Genomic DNA, 23872 nt, shown 5'->3' on the forward strand with positions numbered 1-23872 from the left:
ACAATTGTAATTGTTATTTATTCATGCACATAATACATATTTATGTAGTGTTTGGATGTATTCATTTATGTACACATTTCATCAAATGTAATATTGCCTGACAAAAAGTGATTCAACGTAATATTTTGATATTTACACATCGCATATTTACACACGCATATTTGACTAGAATACCCTTATTTGCATTACATATATCAAAATCAAGTACCTACTGTACTTGTTGAAATACCCTTCAAATAAATTTTTGGCAGCAGCAAAGTGGTCGTTTGGGTAGATATTTACTCTAAAAAGGGTATTTCAACAAGCAAACAGTACAGTATGTACTTGATTTTGATACATGTAATGCCTGTAAGGGTTTTCTAATAAAATATGCAGAGATGAGATAGGTCCTCGTCAGCCAGAGAACTTTGATTTTGGGACGGCAGCGGTAAAGTTTAGATCCATTAAGGAAAGAAGAAAGTGAATGAATGTTTATAACTGAATACATTTACATATGCATTAAAATGTGTTTTCTTTTGTATAATTTTTTTGATGAATTAAGTAACGTTTATGGCAAACTTTTTCCAAAACAATATAGAATGTGAGATATAACAGGATAATGCATACATCTATCATTTGATTCCAAAACGGTTACAAAAAAGTGGGACCTAAAAAATTTACTGTGGGACCCCATTTTTATGTTTTGACGGGGTGCCTGGCACCCCATTTTGAAAATTCGTAGCGCCAACACTGCACTGTATAGTGTCCAGAACTAAGCTAAGCTAATGTTGTACTTAGCGACAAGAAGCCCACATTTTATAGGCTTAGTAAAGAGATACGTTTTGCTGTAAAAACAGGCAATTTAAGTCCAGGGTGAACACCACTTCTTACCCGGAGTCAGCCGGGATGGACTCCTGCCCCACCAGTGACCCACATTGAGTTAGCATGAGGTGACCTACCTCACCAGAGTCTGGTTGTGAAGATCCCACACGGCTATGTTTCCATCAGAACAGCAGGAAAAGCACACCTTGGAATCGGGACTAATGGCTAGCGCGTAACACGCAGGAGCCGACGAGGTCAGTTCTGCCTTGATCCGAGGCGTCGGCGTGGCTAAGTCCCATATTGACAAAGTGCTCGCCTCGCCTCCGACGATGAGCGTCCGTCCGTCAGGAAGCAGTCGACAAGAGCGGATGTAGTTGTCTCTATTCTGATGGTACAGATGTATGTTTTCATTTCTTAAACCGACTGTCATGAATCAGACAGCTGGCACTCACCAGGCAGTCCAGTTGGGACACGGAGGTCTTGTTTCCAGGGTGACTGATGTCCCACACCTTCACGCAGCCCTTGCCGCCGGTGTAAACATGACGCGTTGGGTTGCTGATAGTCACGGCGCACACCACCTCCCCGTGATTGAGAGTATTGATCTGCCGCGCGTGGCGTGGGATCGCCGGGCCGATCAGCGCGTCAGGAGGGAAAGGTACTGGCTGCATCTGTCCGTCAGCGCTCACGTGAAAGGAGTAGGCTCTGAAATGAAGAAACACAGCGGTCATTGTGTAACACACATGTGCCACTTCATTTTATTTGGCCCTCGAAAGCCTGTGTATCAATAAAGTACTGTAACTTTTCTTACTAAATGTATTCTTTCTTTCTAATTTGGGAGAAACAAAAATATATGTACTCCATGTAATTGCAAATTATGTTAACTTAAATTTTGTCTAATTATGCAAAAATATATTATCAAACATTCAAACCATTTTTTAAATAGAAATAAATACTAATAATAATGATCTCAAAGCAAGTTATCCATCAAATTGTGCAATGAAAAAGTAGCAATAGATTTCATGGTAAAATTGTGAAATTTACTGTGGTTTAGCATTTTTCTCTTAATGACAAGAACAACTTTTTTTACTGGAATAAACTGTGGTGCCGTTTCGGCATTTACAGTAATACACCGAAAAATCTACAGTTGATTTGCAGTAAAAAAAATAAAAAAAATAACAAACTTGCAGCTCAGGTGCCAATATTTTACTGTAAAATTGCAGTTGTTTTTTTTACAGTAAAGAAACAAATGTACATTTTACAGTAAAATTCTGGCAACTAAGCTGCCTTTTTTTTTTTACCATAAAAACAGCAGTACTGTTTTTCCATTTACAGTAATAGACACTAATTTTTAAGGTGAAATTATTGCAATTTACCATATTTTAAGTTAAAGTACCAATGATTGTCACACACACACTAGGTGTGGTGAAATTATTCTCTGCATTTGACCCATCACCCTTGATCACCCCCTGGGAGGTGAGGGGAGCAGTGAGCAGCAGCGGTGGCCGCGCCCGGGAATCATTTTTGATGATTTAACCCCCAATTCCATTTCTTTTACATTTTAGTTAAAAAAAAATCTACTAATAAAATGCATAAAAAATTATGTAACTATAGTATTCACTGTTAGAAGCGGCCCTCTGCGGCCAAATATAACTGTGAGGTGGCCCTCAGTGAAAACGACTTTGACACCTCTGATGTAAAAGGTAGGGATGGGTGCCAAATTTGGTACTTTTACAAGCAACGACCGAATTCCATCAGTACAACCGGGTATTGATTCACGTAAAATTAAACACTGCTATATTTTGTTACCAATGTTGCACGTGTCACGTTCGTGTGCAGACTAAACAACGGCTTATGTCAACATTTATTCAAGCATCATAAACTCCTTTTAAGTAATGTTGTCATTTTCAACACCAACAAAGCAAGCATGCTCTTCCAAAACACGCTAGCTTGATGCTAATTTATATTGGATTTGTCATAGACAGGCTACTATTAGCATTAGAAACTTTACATGGCGATTTCAACAATCTACATTTGGTAATGAAAACCACAACTAAGATGAATGTCACAATCAAACAGCTGGTATCTAGTTAGCACAATACTTACAGTGTAAACCCTTTGCAGGGCACAACATAACACATACAGCTTCCTGAAAAAAGCTACTTCCTAGTTAGACATTGTACAAAAAATAGCCTAAACTAAACTTGCTAAACTTTAGCACTGAAAAATCAAAGCATAGGGACCATTGTAATATTTTTCATTTTCAAAACCATCACGATATATCGATTTTTTTAACCATTAATATGTGACTTTTTTTTCCCTTGAGTAACCTCAAGGGAAAAAAAGTCACATATTTTTTTCAACGCTTGCATTTTTAGATGAACTTAAGATCTATTTGTCAATGTAATTATTATTTATTTTATTTTTGTTAAAGAAAACCCTGTTTTTATCCCCAAAACACATAATATGCACAATATCCCCCCTAAAAATTAATGAAGTAATTGGAGCCTTAAGTAGGTCAATAATTCATAACGGCATTGATTATTTTTTGATCAATGGCAGTTTTAAAAATAAATCCCATTAAAACTGTCAGCGATCCAAAGGGGCTTCACTCATAAAAGTATTAAAAATAGGTCATTCATTATTTTATTTTTTTTCATAATTTTCAACATTTAAATCTATAGATCAATATCAGATCTATCTGGTGATTATGCAATTTAATGATTTTTTTACGATTTTGTTTTGTTTCTTTTAGTCCCTTTTTTTCAAAGAAACTTTTTTTAAATTTTTTATTTTTTATGGCAAACAGTAAATATGTAATATTCTTCCCAAATAATATTTCAAAGTGGAATATTTGATGTGAGGTAAAGAAAACCTTCAATAGGTCAATAATTCAAAACAACATAGATTTTGATTCAATATTTTTTTTTTAACAGTTTTTTAAAAAAAAGGAAAAAAACAGCCTGCCTGGCAGCTTTGTGTTATTAGTGTCAACATCGCAACTTTTCCTCATTACATGTCACCTGTTTGCTCTTTTATTCCACTTTTTTTTGGGTTCTATTAAATAGTATTTTCAGACCGTTAAAAAAATTGGCTGCGGGCCGCAAATCGCCCCTGGGCCACACTTTGAACACCTCTGGCCTACACAGTAATGTCATTTAAAAATAACATTTCATTATCAAACAATAACATTTATGAACACACACAAACGTACCGAAAATTAACAACATCTAATACTGGTATCGATTCCCAGGTACTGGGAATTGGTACTGTATCGGTTCTAATGTGATCAGTACCCATCCTTAGTTATAGGTGACCAAGAAGTAAAAGGTGGCAATAAATAATAAATAAGTGGCAATGATCGTTTTTATAGGTTGGAAAAGGAAACATACGGTTTTCCGCCTGGAATGCCTGACAGGTTAGAAGGAAGACCAGGGACACGTATGTGGTGGTGAGGATCAAACCCAACCTAGAAAATAAATAAAGGTTAACTTTGAAAACACAGCAGGAAAATATGCTTTCAATTTTAGATCAATCTAAAAGGTACCAGTTTTAGATTGTTAGTGTTCAGTGCACTAATCAGGAGTTGGATGAATTTGGTGTAGAACGTGGTCTCAAATTTGCGGGCCGCTCTACTTAACTTCCTAGTTGAGTGTAATTGTGGCACCCTGGGTGGCTAATAGTTGAATATTTCATGACAATCTTGAATACCAGTAGACACAAACTACAATAACAGGTGGGTAATACATTTACTCTGTTACATTTACTTCAGTAACTTTTTGGATATATTGTACTTGTCAGAGTAGTTTTGATGCAACATACTTGCAAAATACTTGAGTATTTAGGTGAAGAACAAACGCTACTTTTATTTCATTATACTAAGTTTATTCCGATCACTACATTTATTTATATCATTATTATATTTACTTATAATCTATTGATTACTGCTTGCAAAGATGTTTATTAATTGGCTCGTTAGAGAGACTTCTGTCAAGTTTCACCAATCCAATGTAAGCTTTGACTCCTTTTCACCAATCAAACGGAGCCTGGCAGTCACATTCACAATCCTTATGTAAGACAACAACACAGATGGTTTTCTTTGTTTTATGCATTCTAACTCATAAATAAACGCTAGCAAAAGTCAGCTAGCAATGGAGGTATCTAGTGTGTGTATGACAATCATTGGTACTTTACTTTAATGAGAGTTGCTCTGTTCCACCTATAAAGCGCTCTACAAAACAACCTCCATCTTTGTTTTATATACATGCTGTAAGTATACTGTATATGTAATGTAGTAACAAGTACATAAAGAATAATATGTAATATTTACGTAGTTTGCTAATTTTAAGCATGCAGTAGCGTATTAATTTCACAGATGCATAACATTTCCTTTTCTTTGTAACAACAACAAACCTACAAATCATGGCAAACTTAATGAGAGACAAAGACTACTTTGGGACAAATGATGATCCAGGACCTTATATTTTTGAGTTTGAATATATGAAGGATGACAAAACAAGTTTCAGAAACTGAGTGATAAACAGATCCAGTCAGTAGCAGTATTGCTAAGTGCTAAACAAGAAATACAAACTATCAACATAATACAACAACCACTTACTGTACAATGTCTGCTCTCACTGGGAGGCCGACTGATGGGATGTTTATACTTCCCGTTTAGATGAAGAATTAATCATAATCCTTACGCACGTTAAAAATAAAAAATAAAAAAGGTTGCTGCAAACGAGCGTCTTTTCGTGTCTTTCTCTTTCGTTGTGGCTTGTGCAGCCCTTTGAAACATTTGGGATTAAGGGCTATATAAGTAAACTTTGATTGATTGATTGATCTCCTGGTCTAAATTGAATGTCAAAGTTGACTAACTTCTCGGTTTATGGCCACAATTGCGCACTGCTCACACGTCCTCTGCGCACAGCAAATCTATGCCGCAAACAAAATCAAACCCCATCTGAACGCTAAACAAAATAAACACATAATTTATTCTGTATGATTTTGCAATGCAACTGTAAGTGACAAGGGACAAAAAATAAAACAAAGTTCGATAACACCGTTCAATTATTGTAACGTCTGTCTGACTTTAAGGAAGACAGGAATTCCATCAATTACTTTTGAGCAAAACTGTTTGTTGTCGGTTTTAACCACACCAAAAACATTAGTAAAAAAAACTTCTATGATTAAAAACGAGTCATTTTCTGCTGTACAAACCAGACTTAAACCAACTCTTTGTTATCTGTCATATCAACACCAGCTGCTCGCTCTTTCTCACCTGCACCAATACATGCACTCATGGCAATTAGCCACCGATGTGTTTACGGCCATGCAAAAAGTCAGACAACTCCAACACCACACATAAAGTGTACATTCTAGGTCATTACACTATGACCCCCAATCAGATGTGTGCTTATTCTCCTGTCAATTATAAAGAATGTTAATTTATGGATAATAACCATGAAATGCTGTTACTAGATTACAGAAATGCTAATAAAAATATATATTTTACAGACAGAAAGTTACAGGAATGTTTACTTTACAACTTGATCCCATGCTTACATCTCATTGTGCAACATGTGAATGTTTTAAGGAGAACTCAATGTCGCCTCCGAAAGGGGTACAAATTATTTCCAAAGCAAGACCCCACACAGACATACAATACTAGTACACAGCTCATGAAAAACACATTTGTTATTTTCATTGTAAGCGGGCCAACTCACTTATATTCGAAAATAATCTCATGGAAATCACTGCTATCATTTGATTATAATGATAAGATATTTAACTTATGATTTCAAGGTTGGGACAGGTGTGCTGCTGTTATGGCCACAGTGTGCACGTCTGATGTTGCTCACATGTGTGTCACTCAATGCTCAGGGAGTTTTTGCGTTTGCCCAAAGTAGACACATCAAAACAGTTAGAGGGAACATTGGCTACAACCTTTTACTATCCTGGTGGGAGGCATGATTTATAATCTAGAAATGAATTTTCACCAACTCAGAGGCAGCGCAGCAGCTCAGTATGTCAATAGCATTATAAGAGGGCAAGCGCTCTGTGAACACTGCGCCGCTAAAAGTAGTTATTAGGCGTTAGCACTTATAATAACAATATCGCTAATACTTTGTAAATATTCAGGTCACGAGATGTAAATGGAGTACTGTTGGCGGTTTATGGATGTTTTTTAGAAGGCACAATGGTGTACTCCAATTAGCTTCATTGTTAGCCACCTTGTATTTGTATTTGTATTACAAATTGGACCGTATTAAAAAAAACACAAATGTGTTGTTGTCTTACATAAGGATTGTGAATGATAGGAAAAATTTCCCCCAGAAAGTGCAGTTCCCCCTAACGCCTATCATACATTAGGATTACTTTAGCTGGTGGTAGAAGTAGTTTGTATTCATTTAGTTTTATTTAGTCAGACTTGACCACCAGTGGCTTTCAGGCATTTCAAGTTTGACACACCCTGCGTGGAAAAAACTTAAGCGCACCAGAGTTTTCCCAGAAGATTAGAGGCTACTTTATTTGCTTTTTTGACCATGTATCCCAATACTTTTATGTATATGCCCAAAAATACAAATGGGTAGTGTTTGTCATACCACTTGTGTGCGTCCGTAAGCGGCGACAGCTGCTGCGGCCACCGTGCTCATGTTATGCAAGCTGCTGTAGGCGGCCCCCGCTCCGCTCAGCTCACCGTTCATGCCCAGATGAGGGACGATTCCAAATGGACCAGGGTACGAACACGGCACCGCCAGAGGTGTGCGGAGACCAGGGGCTACGACAACAATAGTCAGAATCAAGTCTATGCATACAGTATACATATCTTATTGCTGTATTTTAGCCCGGTTTTTCTTAACCATAGGGCCTGGGCCCATTGTTGGGCCGCTAAAAAATATCTGTTTCTCAGCTGTGGTCCATATGGGCATACTTGCCAACGCTCCCGGATTTTCTGGGAGACTCCCGAAATTCAGCGCCTCTCCCGAAAACCTCCCGGGACAAATTTTCTCCCGAAATTCAGGCGGAGCTGGAGGCCACGCCCCCTCCAGCTCCATGCGGACCTGAGTTACGTGTCGACAGCCTGTTTTCACGTCCGCTTTCCCACAATATAAACAGCGTGCCTGCCCAATCACGTTATAACTGTAGAATGATCGAGGGCGAGTTCTTGGTTTCTTATGTGGGTTTATTGTTAGGCAGTTTCATTAACGTCCTCCCAGCGCGGTAACAACACACAACAACATAATAAAATAAATATATATATATATATAGCTAGAATTCACTGAAAGTCAAGTATTTCTTATATATATACATATATATATATATATATATATATATATATATACATATATATATATATATATATATATATATATATATATATATATATATATATATATATATATATATATATGTATATATATATATATATGAAATGCTTGACTTGGTGAATTTTAGCTGTAAATATACTCCTCCCCTCTTAACCACGCCCCCAACCACGCCCCCGCCCCGCCCTGACCACGCCCCCACCACCCCCACCTCCCGAAATCGGAGGTCTCAAGGTTGGCAAGTATGCGTATGGGCCGCTGCAGTACTCAGTTGTAATACACTTTTCCACAACTTGTGGCAGTAATGACAATATCAAACAAACAAAAAAAGTCTGGAGCACATAGAGAAGTTTATTAAGCGCAAAAAATTATAACTAAATTGGTGAAGATGTATTTGTATTTTCACTTTAATTGTATTGACAGTTTATTCAAAAACATATTCATTATTAATTAAGTTTATTTATTTTAGCACAACATAATTGCACGTAAATTTATTTTTCATCAGTTATTTATGAGTGCCTTTTGAGCAGCATATTTGGTTAGTAAATATTTTTCTAATCAGCCTGACATGAGTCAAAGGTTTATGCTTTCAATAAATAATATTTGGGATCAACACATGCTTTTATTTCATTTGACAATGTTTTAAAATGTAAGCAGGTTAGATATAATTATTGAATATGATTAAAATGAAGAGCAAGGTTACTAATTCGGTGTTAATATTTAAACCGGCTCCGGGCAGCTCCGTAGTGGAAAAGTTTGGCCCAGAGGTCAAAAAGGTAAAGAACCTCTGTATTAGACGACACAGCAACACCTACCTAGTGTCTCCACTCCTGATGACTTACTGGGGGCAGCCCTCAGGCCCGGGGTAGTAGTGGCACTGCTGGGCGTAGGCGCATCAGAGCGCGAGGTGGGAGTACTGGACTTGGAAACAGGTGTTGTGGATTTTTCATTCTTTAAAAAAAAAAATAAATAAATAAAAAAGTATTCAGGCAGCGCAAAACTTGAATATAGATTACAGTACTCAGTGCAGGGATGGGCGATGTGGACTAAAATCTCTATCGCAATATACATTGCAGCCTCTTGCAATAGTGATATACAGTACATCACAATATATTACTTGGCATATAAATAATAATAGAATCATATCAAAACAGGTCACAAAAGTGAAGTATGTATCATATTGTGTAATTTCCTGTTTTATTTTCTTAAAACTTAATAACCTACTCGCTAATGTACTGTTCATTTCTGGTTACTTTCTGTTGTAACATGGTTCTATCTACACTTCTGTTAAAATGTAATAAGCACTTCTTCTGTTGTTTGGATACTTTACATTAGTGTTGCGCGATATTACAAATGTTGATATCGATCCAATATCAAGTTGTTGCAGTATCAGTATTGGTCACACCAATGCTGATACTTAAACATTTTCAATATTACTGAATGATTACATTTTTGATCACAAATATAATCAGACAAAAACACAGGATGGCGGTGCAACAATATCAAATAAACATTGCTATTATTTCCTTATTCCCTTTTATTACATTCAATATTTAGTGTATGTATTTATTTTTAACATGGTATTTATTAGGGCTGTGAATATTTGGGCATCACACGTTTCAATTCTTGGGGGTAACTATTCGATTCAAAACGATTCTTGATTCGAAACGATTCTCAATTCAAAATCAATACTTTTCTTAATAACATTTGGTGCCAGTTCTATGTTTAACACGCGAAGTCCCAGAGAAGGGTCAATTGACACTTTTACCTAGAAAACACACAAGAGGGTCATTTGACCCCTAGTCCCCCCTGTGGACACTCCTTTTGTTATGAAAATGTGGCTGTTAGTGGCACACGGCAGGGGGCCACTTGAGCCTGTGTGGGGGAGGGGACCTTACAGCTCAAGCTTTAGTTCTGAGGTAGGTTGTGTGTGTTTTTGCAAGGATCAACAGAATGAAGGGATCAACACTCTGACATTTATTGTTAAAAAAAATACAAAACAAAACATATTTACAAAGAATGAAAAAGCAACTGTTTTCCCAGTTTTGGTGTGGAGGGTTGTTGCAGAAGCAATTGTTATTTTTGTGTGCCAAAAATAGTTTAAAAAAAAAAATTTACAAAGAAAAAAGCATATTTACAAAGAATGAAAAACCATGTCCATGTAAACGTGACTGACATACATTTGAGCAGTCACTCACAATCCTGGCACTGCCATTGCTCCTTTCGGCATTTCCCACATGTATAATTTTTCTGTCTACCTAGACAAACTGCCCCTAACAGCCTCATTACCATAACAAAATGAGTGATTAGTGTATTCGGGAAAAGCGTCGGGCCAAATGACCCCTCTCTGGGTCTTCTAGGTAGACAGAAAAATGCTGGGACTTCTAGTGTTAACTACATTACTCCATAAAATAGATAAATAGCTCTAATACATTTATATTTTACTTAAAAGAAAACTGGTTTTGGTTTAATAAAATTCTACCCAAACATTTAATAAAGTCAAATACAAATAAATCAACAAGAGAAGTATCCAACGCTTCTCTTTTCTAAAGTAAATATTTACAGCAGATATAGATTATCTACATCAACAATATGATTTGTCTGAGTGGCTGGACAGGACGGATTAATAAAAATGTCTTAAATTTTTTTTTATTTTTATGAATCGATTAAGATTTCTTACAAATAAGAATCGCGACTAATTCTAAAATCGATTTTTTGACACCCTTATTTATTATTGCAGCAATATGGTTGTTAAAGTTAATTATTTTAGTGATTTCTGATTATTTGTGACGCCACCAATGTGACATATGTGTTTGTGCATGTGTTGGCAGAGCAGCAAATACAGCACAGTTTAGCTTGTCGTTGTTGTTTTGACTTGTTGATAAAAGAGAAAGTTGATCCATCACCTCCTTGTTATGTTTGTTTGTTATACCGTAGTGTATAGCACTTTATATTGTGTTCAAAGTGTACAAACCTTCACTAAAATATGGACTTTTGTCGAGGATGGGACCCATTATTCATATTTAACATTGTTTCTTATGGAGAAATTTGCTTCATTATACAAACATTTCCATTTGCGAACCATGCTTAAGAACTAATTAAGTTCGTAAATCGAGTCTCCACTGTAAATACTGGACTAGTATCACTGATACTGATAATTTGACCTAAAATGTCATAATCATTTGTATGCACGTACAACACTTAAGACCTTCAGTATATCTGTATGTGGAATTAAATTATGGAATGGATTAAGCAAAGCAATCAAACAATGTACTAATATGATCCACTTCAAGAAACTATTCAAACTTAAAGTGTTTACAAAGTACAAAGAAGAAGAACCATGATAAACATTCTGAATGTATTTCATCCATCCATCCGTTCATTGTTTCAAAATAATCTTACTCATCTCACCATATGAAATGTAACTTACTTCACCGAGTATTATTTATTTATTTATCTTTATTGTGAATAAATTGAGAAGAGGAAGTGAACAAAAGTTTTAGCAACTGTTATGTAAAAGAAAATGGGTAGGATTAAATAAGCTCTGCTTCTTCCTACTTCTTTTCAAACATGTTGAAAAGAGAAACTGGAAATTGTGATGTATCATGTTGTATGCTTACATGTTCGAAATAAACTCAAACTCATTTATTAATTTTGTCTCTAGTTAGTTGATTACGACAAAGACAACAGGAAAAATTATTTTATTCGAAGAACATTGTTCTTATAACTACACAAAACGTTAGTATACAATTAATTAATTACTAGATTTAATTGGAATTATTTAAGAAAACAGTTATTACTGCCAAATAACAGAAATGTAACAGAATTGTAAATACAAAACCCAAAACCAGTGAAGTTGGCACATTGGGTATTAATCGTAAATAAAAACAGAATACAATGATTTGCAAATTATTTTCAATTTATATTCAAATTAAATAGACTGCAAAGACAAGATATTTAATGTTGTAACTGAGAAACTTCTTTTTTTTTTGGCAAATAATCATTAACTTGGAATTTAATGGCAGCAACACAAATTGGCACAGGGGCGTTTTTACCACCGTGTTACATGGCCTTTCCTTTTAACAACACTCAGTAAACGTTTGGGAACTGAGCTCGGGCCCAGCAAAGCGGGCAACGTTTCTAGGTGTTGTTGATAAATGGCTTTGGCTTTGCATTGTAGAGTTTTAACTTGCACTTACAGATGGAGCGACAAACTGTAGTTACTGACAGTGGTTTTCTGAAGTGTTCCTGAGCCCATGTGGTGATATCCTTTACACACTGATGTTGCTTTTTAATGTAGTACCGCCTGAGGGATCGGAAGTCACGGGCATTCAATGTTACGTGCAGTGATTTCTCCAGATTCTCTGAACCTTTTGATGATATTACGGACCGTAGATGGTGAAATCCCTAAATTCCTTGCAATAGCTGGTTGAGAAATGTTGTTCTTAAACTGTTGGACAATTTGCTCACACATTTGTTGACAAAGTGGTGACCCTCGCCCTATCCTTGTTTGTGAATGACATGGAAGCTGCTTTTATACCCAATCATGGCACCCACCTGTTCCCAATTAACCTGTTCACCTGTGGGATGTTCCAAATAAGTGTTTGATGAGCATTCCTCAACTTTCTCAGTCTATTTTGCCAGTTGTGCTAGCTTTTTTAAAACATGTTACAGGCATCAAATTCCAAATGAGCTAATATTTGCAAAAAAAAAAAGTTGTTTCTCAGTTACAACATTAAATATCTTGTTTTTGCAGTCTATTCAATTGAATATAAGTTGAAAAGGATTTGCAAATCATTGTATTCTGTTTTTATTTCCCATTTACACAACATGCCAACTTCACTGGTTTTGGGGTTTATACAAAAATGTCAATAAAACAAACAACTATCAATATTCAGATCGATAAACTCACACTAGTTTACACACAAAAGCTCTAGCTTTGCGGTTAGCATGGCTTCTTGTATCCTCCTACGGTGTGTAGCCTAGCATGTTCTGCTATTCCCTGTCCTCCAAGAAGAACTGTCGTTTATTTGCTGCTATGGAGGCAAGGATTAGTGACTTAGAGGCGGTGTCGCACTTTGGAGGAAACTCATTATAACGTTTCTTCCCTAAAAATAGCAATTTACCTGGAGAAATGATACAAAGAAGATCAGAAGGATATAATTACCCAAATGACTCACCAAATTAATCTCTTTGGACTTGGATGAAGGTGTGCTGCTGGAGGAAGCGACGGAGGAGGGACTCAAGGGTGCATCCTTCTTCGGCAGGCGACTTTTGTCCAAACCGTTCTCCCGGGGAGAGTGAGCGGGACTTCCTCTGGGAGTCGCTGGATCCTGGGGTGGTTGTGTGTGCAGAAATGAAGACGGTTTAATCTCCCGATCCACAGGACGTCATGGAGTCATACTCCGACATACCTCATTGGAGACGTCCACTACCAAGTTGTCATCACTCTTCTCTCCATCACTCTCCTGGATATTGTAACATGAAATTGATGTACAGCTCATACTTTGTAGTAATTGATGATACAGACTTACGTAGCGCAACGAGCCCAACTCTTTATCGTCTGTCTTCTGCTTCTTGCTGTCCGTGGTGTAATCGCCCGAGCCTCTGTGCTTCTCTCCAGTCCGAAAAGTGGCTGACGGTGACACGGATGAGCTCTGGAAGAAATGACATTTCTGAAATGAACTGATATACTAACAGTAAGCACATTATCCAGAGAGCGTCAAGTAACAAAATACAAAAAAAGCTAGCCAACTTATGTTGACATGCTAAAATGAGCATGCTAACAGTTAACATGCGCAATAACAAATTATTTGACTATGAGGTGTACCGTATTTTTCGGACTATAAGGCACACTTAAAATCCTTTCATTTTCTCAAAACTCGACTAATGTACAACATAATTCTGGTTGTGCTTACCGACCTCAAAGCTATTTTATTTGGTACATGATATAATGATAAGTGTGACCAGTAGATGTCACACATAAGAGATACGTGTAGACTGCAAGATGACGCCAGTAAACAACAGCAAAACTTTAAATGTTCTATTGAGAATATAGAGAACATTACACACGGCATTAAAAAATCTGTCAAAATGTTTTTTGTACGACTTCGGTAAGCTATGAAGCCGCACCGTTTGATGGATGGTGCATTAAACATACGAGTATTATTATGGTGCATGTAAAAGGACCGCAAAATGGCACCTATTAGCAGACATTATCTGCCATTTTGTTTCACAATATTACGCAAAAGCAACTTTTCTTACCTTCTGGTACCTGCTGATGTGTATTTGGGATCTGCATAAGTACTGAAAATTTGAGCGAGTCCGCCATTGTAGTCCGACGCCATAAATCGATAAGCTTCTTATTTTTCTCTACCTTCTCATGTGGCATTCATATTCCGCTGTTTCCATTTCTAACATAAAGTAGTGTAAAGTTTTTACTTATATCTGTCAGTAGACTAGCTATCAAAGCGCTAAAAACTGTAGTGAGTTTACATTATTCACCCACTGAATTTTAGTTACTAGAGGGTTCGGGTCGGACGGTTTTTCACAGGACACATTTCCGGCGTTGATGTTGCACTGAGATAGGCTCCAGCACCCCCCGCAACCCCGAAAGGGACAAGCAGTAGAAAACGGATGGATGGATGTTGCACTAACTGATGAGGAGATGCTGCTCCGTTATTTATTTAAGTAAAGTCTGAATGTCATTAAAACAGTTAGCTCCATCTTTTGACACTTCTTTCACTCCTTGCATGCTACACCGCTACAACAAAGATGACGGGGAGAAGACGCTGTCGAAGGTGAGCCACGTAGGTAAGACCGCCCACAAAATGGCGCATCCTTTAGAGCAGGGGTCTCAGACACGCAGCCCGCGAGACGTTATTTTGAATATATATAAATATGAATGGCGCTTGACAGCGTCATACTTGCCAACCCTCCCGATTTTTCCGGGAGACTCCCGAATTTCAGGGCAACCATTCTCTCGAATGTCTGCCGATTTTCACCCAAACAACAATATAAAGGGCGAGCCGTGACGGCACTGCCTTTAGCGCCCTCTACAACCTGTACAAACAGCTTGCCAGCCCAGTCACATGTTGTACTTGGCTTCTGTACACACACGTAAGTGACTGCAAGACATACTTGATCAACAGCCCCACAGGTCACACTGAGGGTGGCGTATAAACAAGTTTAACACTGTTACAAATATGCACCACACTGTGAACCCACACCAAACAAGAATGACAAACACATTTCGGGAGAACATCCGCACCGTAACACAACATAAACACAACAGAACAAATACCCAGAATCCCATGCAGCCCTAACTCTTCCGGGCTACAATATACACGAGCAGTTTGAGACCCCTGCTTTAGAGACTGTCAGAAAGCGACTTGAAGATGATCTGTAAAACATCATCTATGTATTAGAACCAGCCCGTGGGCCACAGCCGCCTGCTTCTGTTTTGCACGCATTATTACTCCATCAGTGTTGGCGCTAGGAAATTTCAAAATGGGGTCCCAGGGACCCCATCAAGTCATTAAAATGGGGTCCCATAGTACATTTTTGGGGTCCCACTTTTTTGTAAGCGTTTTGAAAACAAATGATAAATGTATGCATTATCCAGTTATATCTCACATTCTATATTGTGTTTTGGAAAAAGGTTGTCATAAACGTTACTTAATTAATTAAAAAAATAATACAAAAGAAAACAAATATTTATGCATATGTAAATGTATCCAGTTATAAAAATGTATTCATTTTCGTCTTTCCTTCATGACTACTTCACCCTTGCTCCTGATGGGTCTGGTTAGCGCCGTGCATGGCAGCTCCCGCCATCAGTGTGTGAATGTGTGAATGTGTGTTTGTGAATGGGTGAATGTGGAAAATAGTGTCAAAGCGCTTTGAGTTCCTTAAAAAGGTAGAAAAGCGCTATACAAGTACGACCCGTTTACCATTTACCATGGATCTAAACTTTACTGCTGCCAGTATTTTTTCTATATTTTTATTGTAATATTTTCAGAATGTGTTTGTTTTATTTTAGGCCAAAGTGAGACAAAAAAACAATGTGAAGTTGTCTTTATTTTTTTAGTTTTAAAGCCATGATTTTAGTAGTCCGGCGCGCATGTGCACAGATTTTCCTCTATGCGGCCCCTCAGCTAAAATGAGTTTGAAACCCCTGTAAAAGTGAGGAATCCAGGACATGAAAAATAAATAGCCTGAAGTGGAATGTTTTGATGTTGGAAATCAGTTGAAAAAAGTGGGAGAAGCAATCGAAAGAAAAAAGGTTGGAAAAGGTGGTATTAAAAAGTGGGAGTTGTGTGAACGTGAAAACAACAATATGCAATTCTGTTCGGACTCAATGAAAGAAAAGTGCCCCGTGCATTTGAATAGTTTTACTGCGAAAACTGTAAAAATGGCCACCCGTCCTGATCACTTATCACCCATCAATTGCGTCTCATCGGGAAGCGCTGCTTCGCCGGCAGACAAGCAACAGACAGAAGAGAAAAGAAGCAGGACCTTTAACTCGACCTTTCCGCTAACTCACGCTTGCAACCTTTCTGCTGCCCTTTGCCGTGATGCAAGTGTTGATGACAAGGATTCTTCTTGTGTGTATGTGTGTGTGTGTGTAGCACTTGTACATGTTTACATTTTACTGCTCATCGTGTGTGTGCGTGTGTGTGTGTCAGGGAGTGCAGTGAAGCAGGTTGATGCTCTCCGCTGTGATTACATTAATTGGCCAAGAGATTAGTGCTTTCAATAACATCAGGGAAAATTAATTTCCACTGACGAGACACGATGACCCCCACTCTACCCACTGTCAGACCGAGCCAGGCAGGTCAAAACAATCACTTTCATTCATCTGGGAGACATCCCAGAGTTGAATACACTTCGGTAGATTATTTTACTCTTGCATGCCCATGTGTGAGGAATTGCACCAAGGAACTACAGGACACTACAATAATGGATGCTTGTAGTCATTTTCAGTGGAGACTAAATCTATACCAGGCGTGTCCAAACTTTTGCCACTGAGGGTTACGTAAAAATCAAAGCATGTGGGAGCCATTTTGATATTTTTCAAATTTCAAAACCAATATAATAGATCTTTTTTAACCTTTAGGGCTCCCCTAAAGCTTGGTCCCGGGGACCTGGAAGGTTTTCAGTCATGAAAATAAGTCATATATAAAAAATATTTTCAACGCTTAAATATTTAGATCAGATCTGTCGATAAAAAGTTTAAATTTTTATGCTCTTTAAACCTTGTTTTTTTTATGGCAAAAACACAAAATATGCAAAATATTTGCAAAGTGGTATATTCGATGTGAAGTTATTGGAGCTGTCACGCCAATTTTCTTCCCATTACAAAAACCTTCCTACCCCCCATTTACGTCCGGGGTCATTTCCTCTTACGTCATTTCCTTTTACTTACGTAATTTCCTCTTACGTCATTGACAGCGATCGATAGAATCCAAATCTCCTGAAAATGGTGGTGTCACTGAATGATATTTGTCTTTATCTTTCCCAGGGGACTTATGTCAAACACCAGCAGGCTTGGAAACATTTCAAGCGGAGTGTTGGGGCCGCTGCTGGGAACTTCAGTCTGGGAACTTCTGTCTTCGTGGTAACGTGCAAAAAATATTAATTAATATATAATACTGTTAAATGTCTGTACTACTTTAAATCAACATTATTGTTGAAACCATTTCACTAATATTAATTAATATATAATAATGTTAAATGTCTGTACTTTAAATCAACATTATTGTTGAAACCATGTCACTATTATTAATTAATATATAATAATGTTAAATGTCTGTACTTTAAATCAACATTATTGTTGAAAACATTTCACTAATATTAATTAATATATAATAATGTTAAATGTCTGTACTTTAAATCAACATTATTGTTGAAACCATTTCACTAATATTAATTAATATATAACAATGTTAAATGTCTGTACTTTAAATCAACATTATTGTTGAAACTATTTCACTAATATTAATTAATATATAATACTGTTAAATGTCTGTACTTTAAATCAACATTATTGTTGAAACCATTTCACTACAATATTGTGTGTGCTGCTGTCCTGTGTAGAAGAGGTCCTGTACCATGGGAACAGAAGGGTCATTTTGACAGAGGAGGAGAAAGTGGCTGTGTTAACCGAAGCCCATGCAGGCCATTTTGGACCACGGAGGATGCAAGCGAAGATTGCTCCCCGGTTTTATTGGCGGTCCATCACACAGGACACATTGGATTGGGTAAGCAAGCTCCTAGAAGCTTTCAAGGAGTTGGGCATTGAACATCGGGTTTCGTCAGCATACCACCCCCAGACCAATGGGCTTGATGAGAGGACGAACCAAACCCTTAAAGTGTCTATTGGGAAGACCATCAGGGGCCAACAGGAGAAGTGGGAGGACAACCTCAGGGAGATAGTGTATGCCCATAACACCTGTGTACAGGCATCGACCAGGTACTCCCCCTTCCGCCTGATGTTTGGTCGAGAGGCACGGATGTTTACGGAGGTAGGTGGTTTGTTTTTATTTAGCTCTATGTAGGTCAAATCAAAATGAGTGCTCGTTACACAGTGGTACCTCGCAATACGAGTTCATTTCATTCCTAGACGAGCTCATTATGTGAAACTCATTTTGTGAGACAAATATTCCCATAAGAAATGATATTCGTGCCATTCATACATTCCAGGACCCTAATATAACCACAGCCTTTTGAACAAAACAATACGCTCCTGTGTAGATGAAAGTGTCTTTGTAGCCATAAATTCATACTTAAAAGTCTGTGTTGTCTTTCAATGTGTTAAAGGTTACAACTGAGTGTCCTGAGGTGATGGCAGCTCTTGACCAGGCTGATTCTCTGGAGGCCTTTGTGCAGCTCCGAGTTGGCCAGGATGAGGACGTTTTTGGAAAGGTACTCATTACGTTGATGTATGACAACGGGTACTGTTGAAGGATGATTACTTAATGGCTACTGGTTAATATTTAGTTATTTATTTTTCTTTAAATGCTCTGTAATCTAAACATCTTGAATCAATTAAGGTGATCAACAATGTGGAGAGGGCCCAAGAGAGACAGAAATTGTCATACCGGCAGAGGATGAAGAAGGGGGTCAAGCGCTTCATCATCCAACCTGGAATGGAGGTCCTCAAGAAGGATGTGAGGAAGAAAGGGAGACCTGGGCGAACCATGGACCCAAACTGGAACCAGACCATCTACAGGTATGCTTATCTAATGTCCCATTACATTTCATACCAAAAGTATCGCTGATGGCTTTTTTTCTATTTCCAGCTCAATACATCTGTTTGATTGTTATCTGTGAAAACATTTGCAAAGAAACAATTATTTGATTGGAAACCAAGTAAATGGTGGTCTTTGACTATTGTACTCTAGGATTGTAATTCAGTCTGAATGTACTCACATGCTTGAATGCAATATTGAATTCTAACCACAACGTTACTGGTAAAATGTTTCATGATTGTCATATTGGTGATGACCAAGCCAGAACTCATTCCCTTGATGTTACAGAGTTATGGAGGTTATTCCAAACAATATGGTTAGGCTGGAGACCCTGGATAGAAAGCCCAAGCATATGATGACCCCGTATGCATCACTGAAACCTCTGCGCCCGAGTATGTCAAACTGAATGCTGTTTAAAGGCAATTTTTGTTCAGAGATCTTAATATCCATCCCCTGTATCATAATATGCCTCCTCTCTCATTTAGGGACTCGCCCTGGCTGGCCAAAGGATTCCCCTTCAGCCCCTGTGCTTCCAGGAGATGCTGAAATGCTGACTTCATCATCGGAGGAGGAAACTGAGGTACTTTTTCAGAAAAAAAGTGTTTATGTGTCCATACATGTAGCTTTCTAACTATTTGTATGATTGACACATGTCCAGTGTCATTGTTTCACAAACCATACATATGCTGGCCCCACATCACCCTGGAAAAAGGAGCTGCACCCCGACCAGAAACAACTGGTGAGCAGGTTTCAAATTGAGTAAAATTTTGACATTGGAGCCAGTATATGATTAAAAATATATACATTTATTGCTTTGTGAAGTGGCCAAGGTTATCTTCAAGTCGAGTAATGTAACATTTTCTCATGAACAGCTCGAGTATGTTTTGGCCTGCGATCGTCCAGCTATGGAACTGATCGTTAAAGAGGGAGGGGTGTGTTTAACCCGAGAAGAGTTTTGGTCTCTCGGGTTGTCCAGAGACATGGACTCCACGGTCAGTACTGTAACTGTTATGTTTGTTTCACTTGACTGCTTATTCCATGGATATGTATAACTTTGTTACATCTGTAATGTGATGACCGATGGGAAATGCTTGCCTCCAGCTGGTTCAGGAAGCTGCTCAGAGACATGTATGATTTCTTAGAGCTGCACAACAGAGGCTGCTTTTAGTCATTAAAAAATCCGATTCAATGGTTAATATAAAACCTCACAAATCCTCATGTTTTTGGATTCAAAATTGTTATAGGGCAAAGATGTCTTCATTGCCAACATGTATATTGTACCAACGTGGAAGCACAAAGACGTCGATCCAATGTCAAGCCTTCCAGTGAGTACAATGAAATTTGAATGATAATAGCTACACTAATCTGAAATTTCTTTCTAAAATATTCATAAATGTTTACAACAGAGGGATGCACATCTAAAGGATGCACTCCTCTTCCCAGCGTGGAGCAAGCACAACGGGCCAGAGCATTACCTTCTCTGTGTAAGTGTTGAAAAGAAAAATACTGGAGATATCTTATAATTCTTGTGCAATTACATTATTTATGCCTCTTTCTGCATTGACCATTGTAGGTGTTGAGGCCGGCAAAGAGAGAAATTCTCTTGCTGGACTCTCAGTTTGCCCTTTGGCCATCTGGTTTTGGTGATGAGCCATCTTTAGGTCCCTTTATAATAATCCTGGCCACAGTTCTATTTTGGCCACTTTTTGTTCCAGCCATGTTCTGGTTTTGGCTATGGTTCTGTTCTAGTCATCTATCCCTTCCCCGCTATGCTCATGTTTTAGACATGTTCTTCTTTCGGCTATGTTCCCATTCTAGCCATGTTCCAGTGGTGTGCAACAGGGGTCCCCTACCACAGAGTCATGGACCAGTACTGGTGAAACGTGATTTTGTTCATGCTTTGGCAGTGTTCTAATAGAATTTTCACTTGTTTATTTACAATTTGTCTTCATGTTTTAATATGCCAAGTGGCTTATTGCATTTTATTTTATTCACATTTGGCTTTTTTACTGCAGGAGCATTGCGCAGCACATCGTCCCAGGAAGCTGGAGTGAGCTCACTGGAAAAGACATGCAGGTAATAGGTTTACTCTATAAAATATACATTTCTTCTAGTAAACCCAAAGGCTGTATACATTTTCATGGTGCTAATGTATATTACCAGGAGATCCCACGCCAGACCTCGGGGAATGACTGTGGTGTTTTCATGCTCATGGTAAGTTGAGCATTTTTAAAGAAGAAGTGTAGGTTAAACTTCCCCCACAATGATGTGAAACACAGCATCAAATTACAAAACTATTTGGTTGCAATTATTGCTTCCAGAGATATTCCTATCCATCACATTTCCAGTATTGATGTTGGCGGCTCTTTTCATCAATTTAGTAGATTATTACAAAGTAGAGAAATATTTTTTTCATTACACAATTATTACATGTGCTCAGAAAAATTACAATTTTCTATTTTTAGTACTCCCTCTGGCTCTGTACGGACACTACTTTTCACTACAGTGTGGTAAGTATTTAGATATTTAAAAGATTTCAAAATAAGCGGCTCTGAGAGGTAAAAATAATGAACTCATTGTTATATCTGCTCTAGCTGGACATGCAGTCAATCCGGCGTTGGTGGTGTGTCCTTCTAATGGAGCGCTTTGGCATTGAAGGGTAGGACAACTTCTTGAAATATCTGATGTATTGTTTATCATGATTAGTAACTGCCTGCGATGAGGTGGCGACTTGTCCAGGGTGTACACCGCCTTCCGCCCGAATGCAGCTGAGATAGGCTACAGCGACCCCCCGCGACCCCAAAAAGGGACAAGCGGTAGAAAATGGATGAATGGATGGATTAGTAACTGTAATCTGAAGAGCTTTTCTTCAATTTCCCCAAAGGCATGGCCAGAGGTTCTGTTATTGGACAGACAAGGCGAGCGGCCTATTGCAGGGCATTCTTCAGCCAGTGTTTAGGGTATCCAGAAACTCAGTCCAGGCCATCGACTGCGTCATCAAAAAATAACTGAATACAGTACTGGTATGCCATGACACAAAAGTGAATAAATTGTATCATACCTATGTTGCTCCATAAAAAAAAATTATTGGAGAAATATGTAAGCTGGGGGAAAAAATAACTGGTTCAAAAATAATAATCTAATAACCTTTATTGGTTTGTACCTTGATGTGGTTTAAGAGCTTTTCACTATAACATGTGTACTTCTGAGGTGACCCCCACTTGTGATTATAATTGACGCTTTGTCCTTTATCTGTGTTCCCCATTCTTTAGGTGCAGCTCGCGCAATGTTTGGAACAAAACATTTGTAAACAATAAAAAATCATTTTACATTGCAGTTTTTTGCCTCATTTTAAAGTCTTGAAGAAATACCCAAGGTTTTTCTTTATTTGTATGTTCTTATTCTAAATAGTGTCGTTTGTCTGACCACGGGTCATCTGACTTCACTGAGGTACATATGTGCACATAAATGTGATTTTAATTTAGTTCACTTACACAGAGAACTAAAAAAAACTGAATTTAACGAATACATTTAGTTTTAATAAAGTTTGATAATGAATTAACTTATTTTTACATTGCAGTTTTTTGCCTCATCTTAAAGTCTTGAAGAAATACCCAAGGTTTTTCTTTATTTTTATGTTCTTATTCAAAATATTGTCGTTTGTCTGACCACGGGTCATCTGACTTCACTGAGGTACATATGTGCACATAAATGTCATTTTAATTTAGTTCACTTACACAGAAAACTAAAAAAAACTGAATTTAACGAATAAATTTAGTTTTTTTTGTCCTGCCCAGCTTCTCGGGCAAATCATATAGCAGATGTAGATGCCCATATCGGCTGTTCAGATTTACTTTACAAAAGAGAAGTGTAGGATACTTCTCTTGTTGCCTTACTTGTATTTTGACTTTATTAAATGTATTTATATCATCATTTGGTGCAGCCGGGCCGGAGCAGGAGGGGATAGAAAGAGAGAAAAAGGAAGACAGAGGGGGGAATTGTGGGGACAAGAGGGGGATGAGACAGAGAGACAAAAACAACAACAGCAAACACAACAACAACAACAGAGCAACATCAGCAAATACGACATGTACAAATATGATGGTAAAATAATAGCAAATAAGCAGTTAGCGAAAATAAAATAAAAAAATACAGAAATGACAATGAGCATTATTACACTAAAAATGGAGCAATATGAATACCAATAGAAATAGTGCTATTGATAATAAACAATACCAATACTTTACCTTTATTATCAACAATACAATTGTTCCAATGAAACAATACATATACGTAATGATAACTTGAGATACGAAAGAATGCAGAAAAATGGAGGGGAAAAAAGAGAAGCAACCTACATTAACCTTGTAGATTGTTATAGTAACAATAGGTTAAGCTTTGTCAGTGTGCCATGTGTTATACCCAGTTTACCCTAGGGCAACGACGTTAATATATGTTTGATGAAACGTGATTATGTGCATGAGTGTATGTGTG

The 23872-nt window shown here is 37.7% G+C and overlaps 2 protein-coding genes across 7 annotated transcripts in view; one reads left to right on the forward strand and one right to left on the reverse strand.

The window, feature by feature from the left end:
* LOC133652231 (transducin-like enhancer protein 4) overlaps positions 1-23872 on the reverse strand; it is a 115864-nt gene that overhangs the window by 20587 nt on the left and 71405 nt on the right. For all 6 annotated transcript variants that reach the window (XM_062050747.1, XM_062050748.1, XM_062050746.1 and 3 more), the window contains 8 exons: positions 13661-13783; positions 13541-13594; positions 13307-13459; positions 8942-9077; positions 7404-7579; positions 4191-4267; positions 1254-1503; positions 939-1186 (listed from right to left, as the gene is read on the reverse strand). In XM_062050747.1, coding sequence (XP_061906731.1) covers positions 939-1186; positions 1254-1503; positions 4191-4267; positions 7404-7579; positions 8942-9077; positions 13307-13459; positions 13541-13594; positions 13661-13783 — 1217 coding nt within the window. The remainder of the gene's footprint in view (positions 1-938; positions 1187-1253; positions 1504-4190; positions 4268-7403; positions 7580-8941; positions 9078-13306; positions 13460-13540; positions 13595-13660; positions 13784-23872) is intronic.
* LOC133652233 (uncharacterized) lies at positions 19496-22696 on the forward strand. Its single transcript, XM_062050752.1, has 14 exons — positions 19496-19770; positions 19864-19958; positions 20037-20117; positions 20251-20370; positions 20480-20506; positions 20623-20703; positions 20785-20862; positions 21197-21261; positions 21394-21454; positions 21542-21592; positions 21844-21888; positions 21973-22037; positions 22263-22401; positions 22651-22696. Exons 1-13 carry the CDS (start codon positions 19671-19673, stop codon positions 22384-22386), a joined length of 993 nt encoding a protein of 330 aa, XP_061906736.1. The 5' UTR covers positions 19496-19670; the 3' UTR covers positions 22387-22401; positions 22651-22696.

This window comes from Entelurus aequoreus, linkage group LG06 (genome assembly GCF_033978785.1).
Source record: "Entelurus aequoreus isolate RoL-2023_Sb linkage group LG06, RoL_Eaeq_v1.1, whole genome shotgun sequence".
In the NCBI taxonomy this organism is placed as follows: domain Eukaryota; kingdom Metazoa; phylum Chordata; class Actinopteri; order Syngnathiformes; family Syngnathidae; genus Entelurus; species Entelurus aequoreus.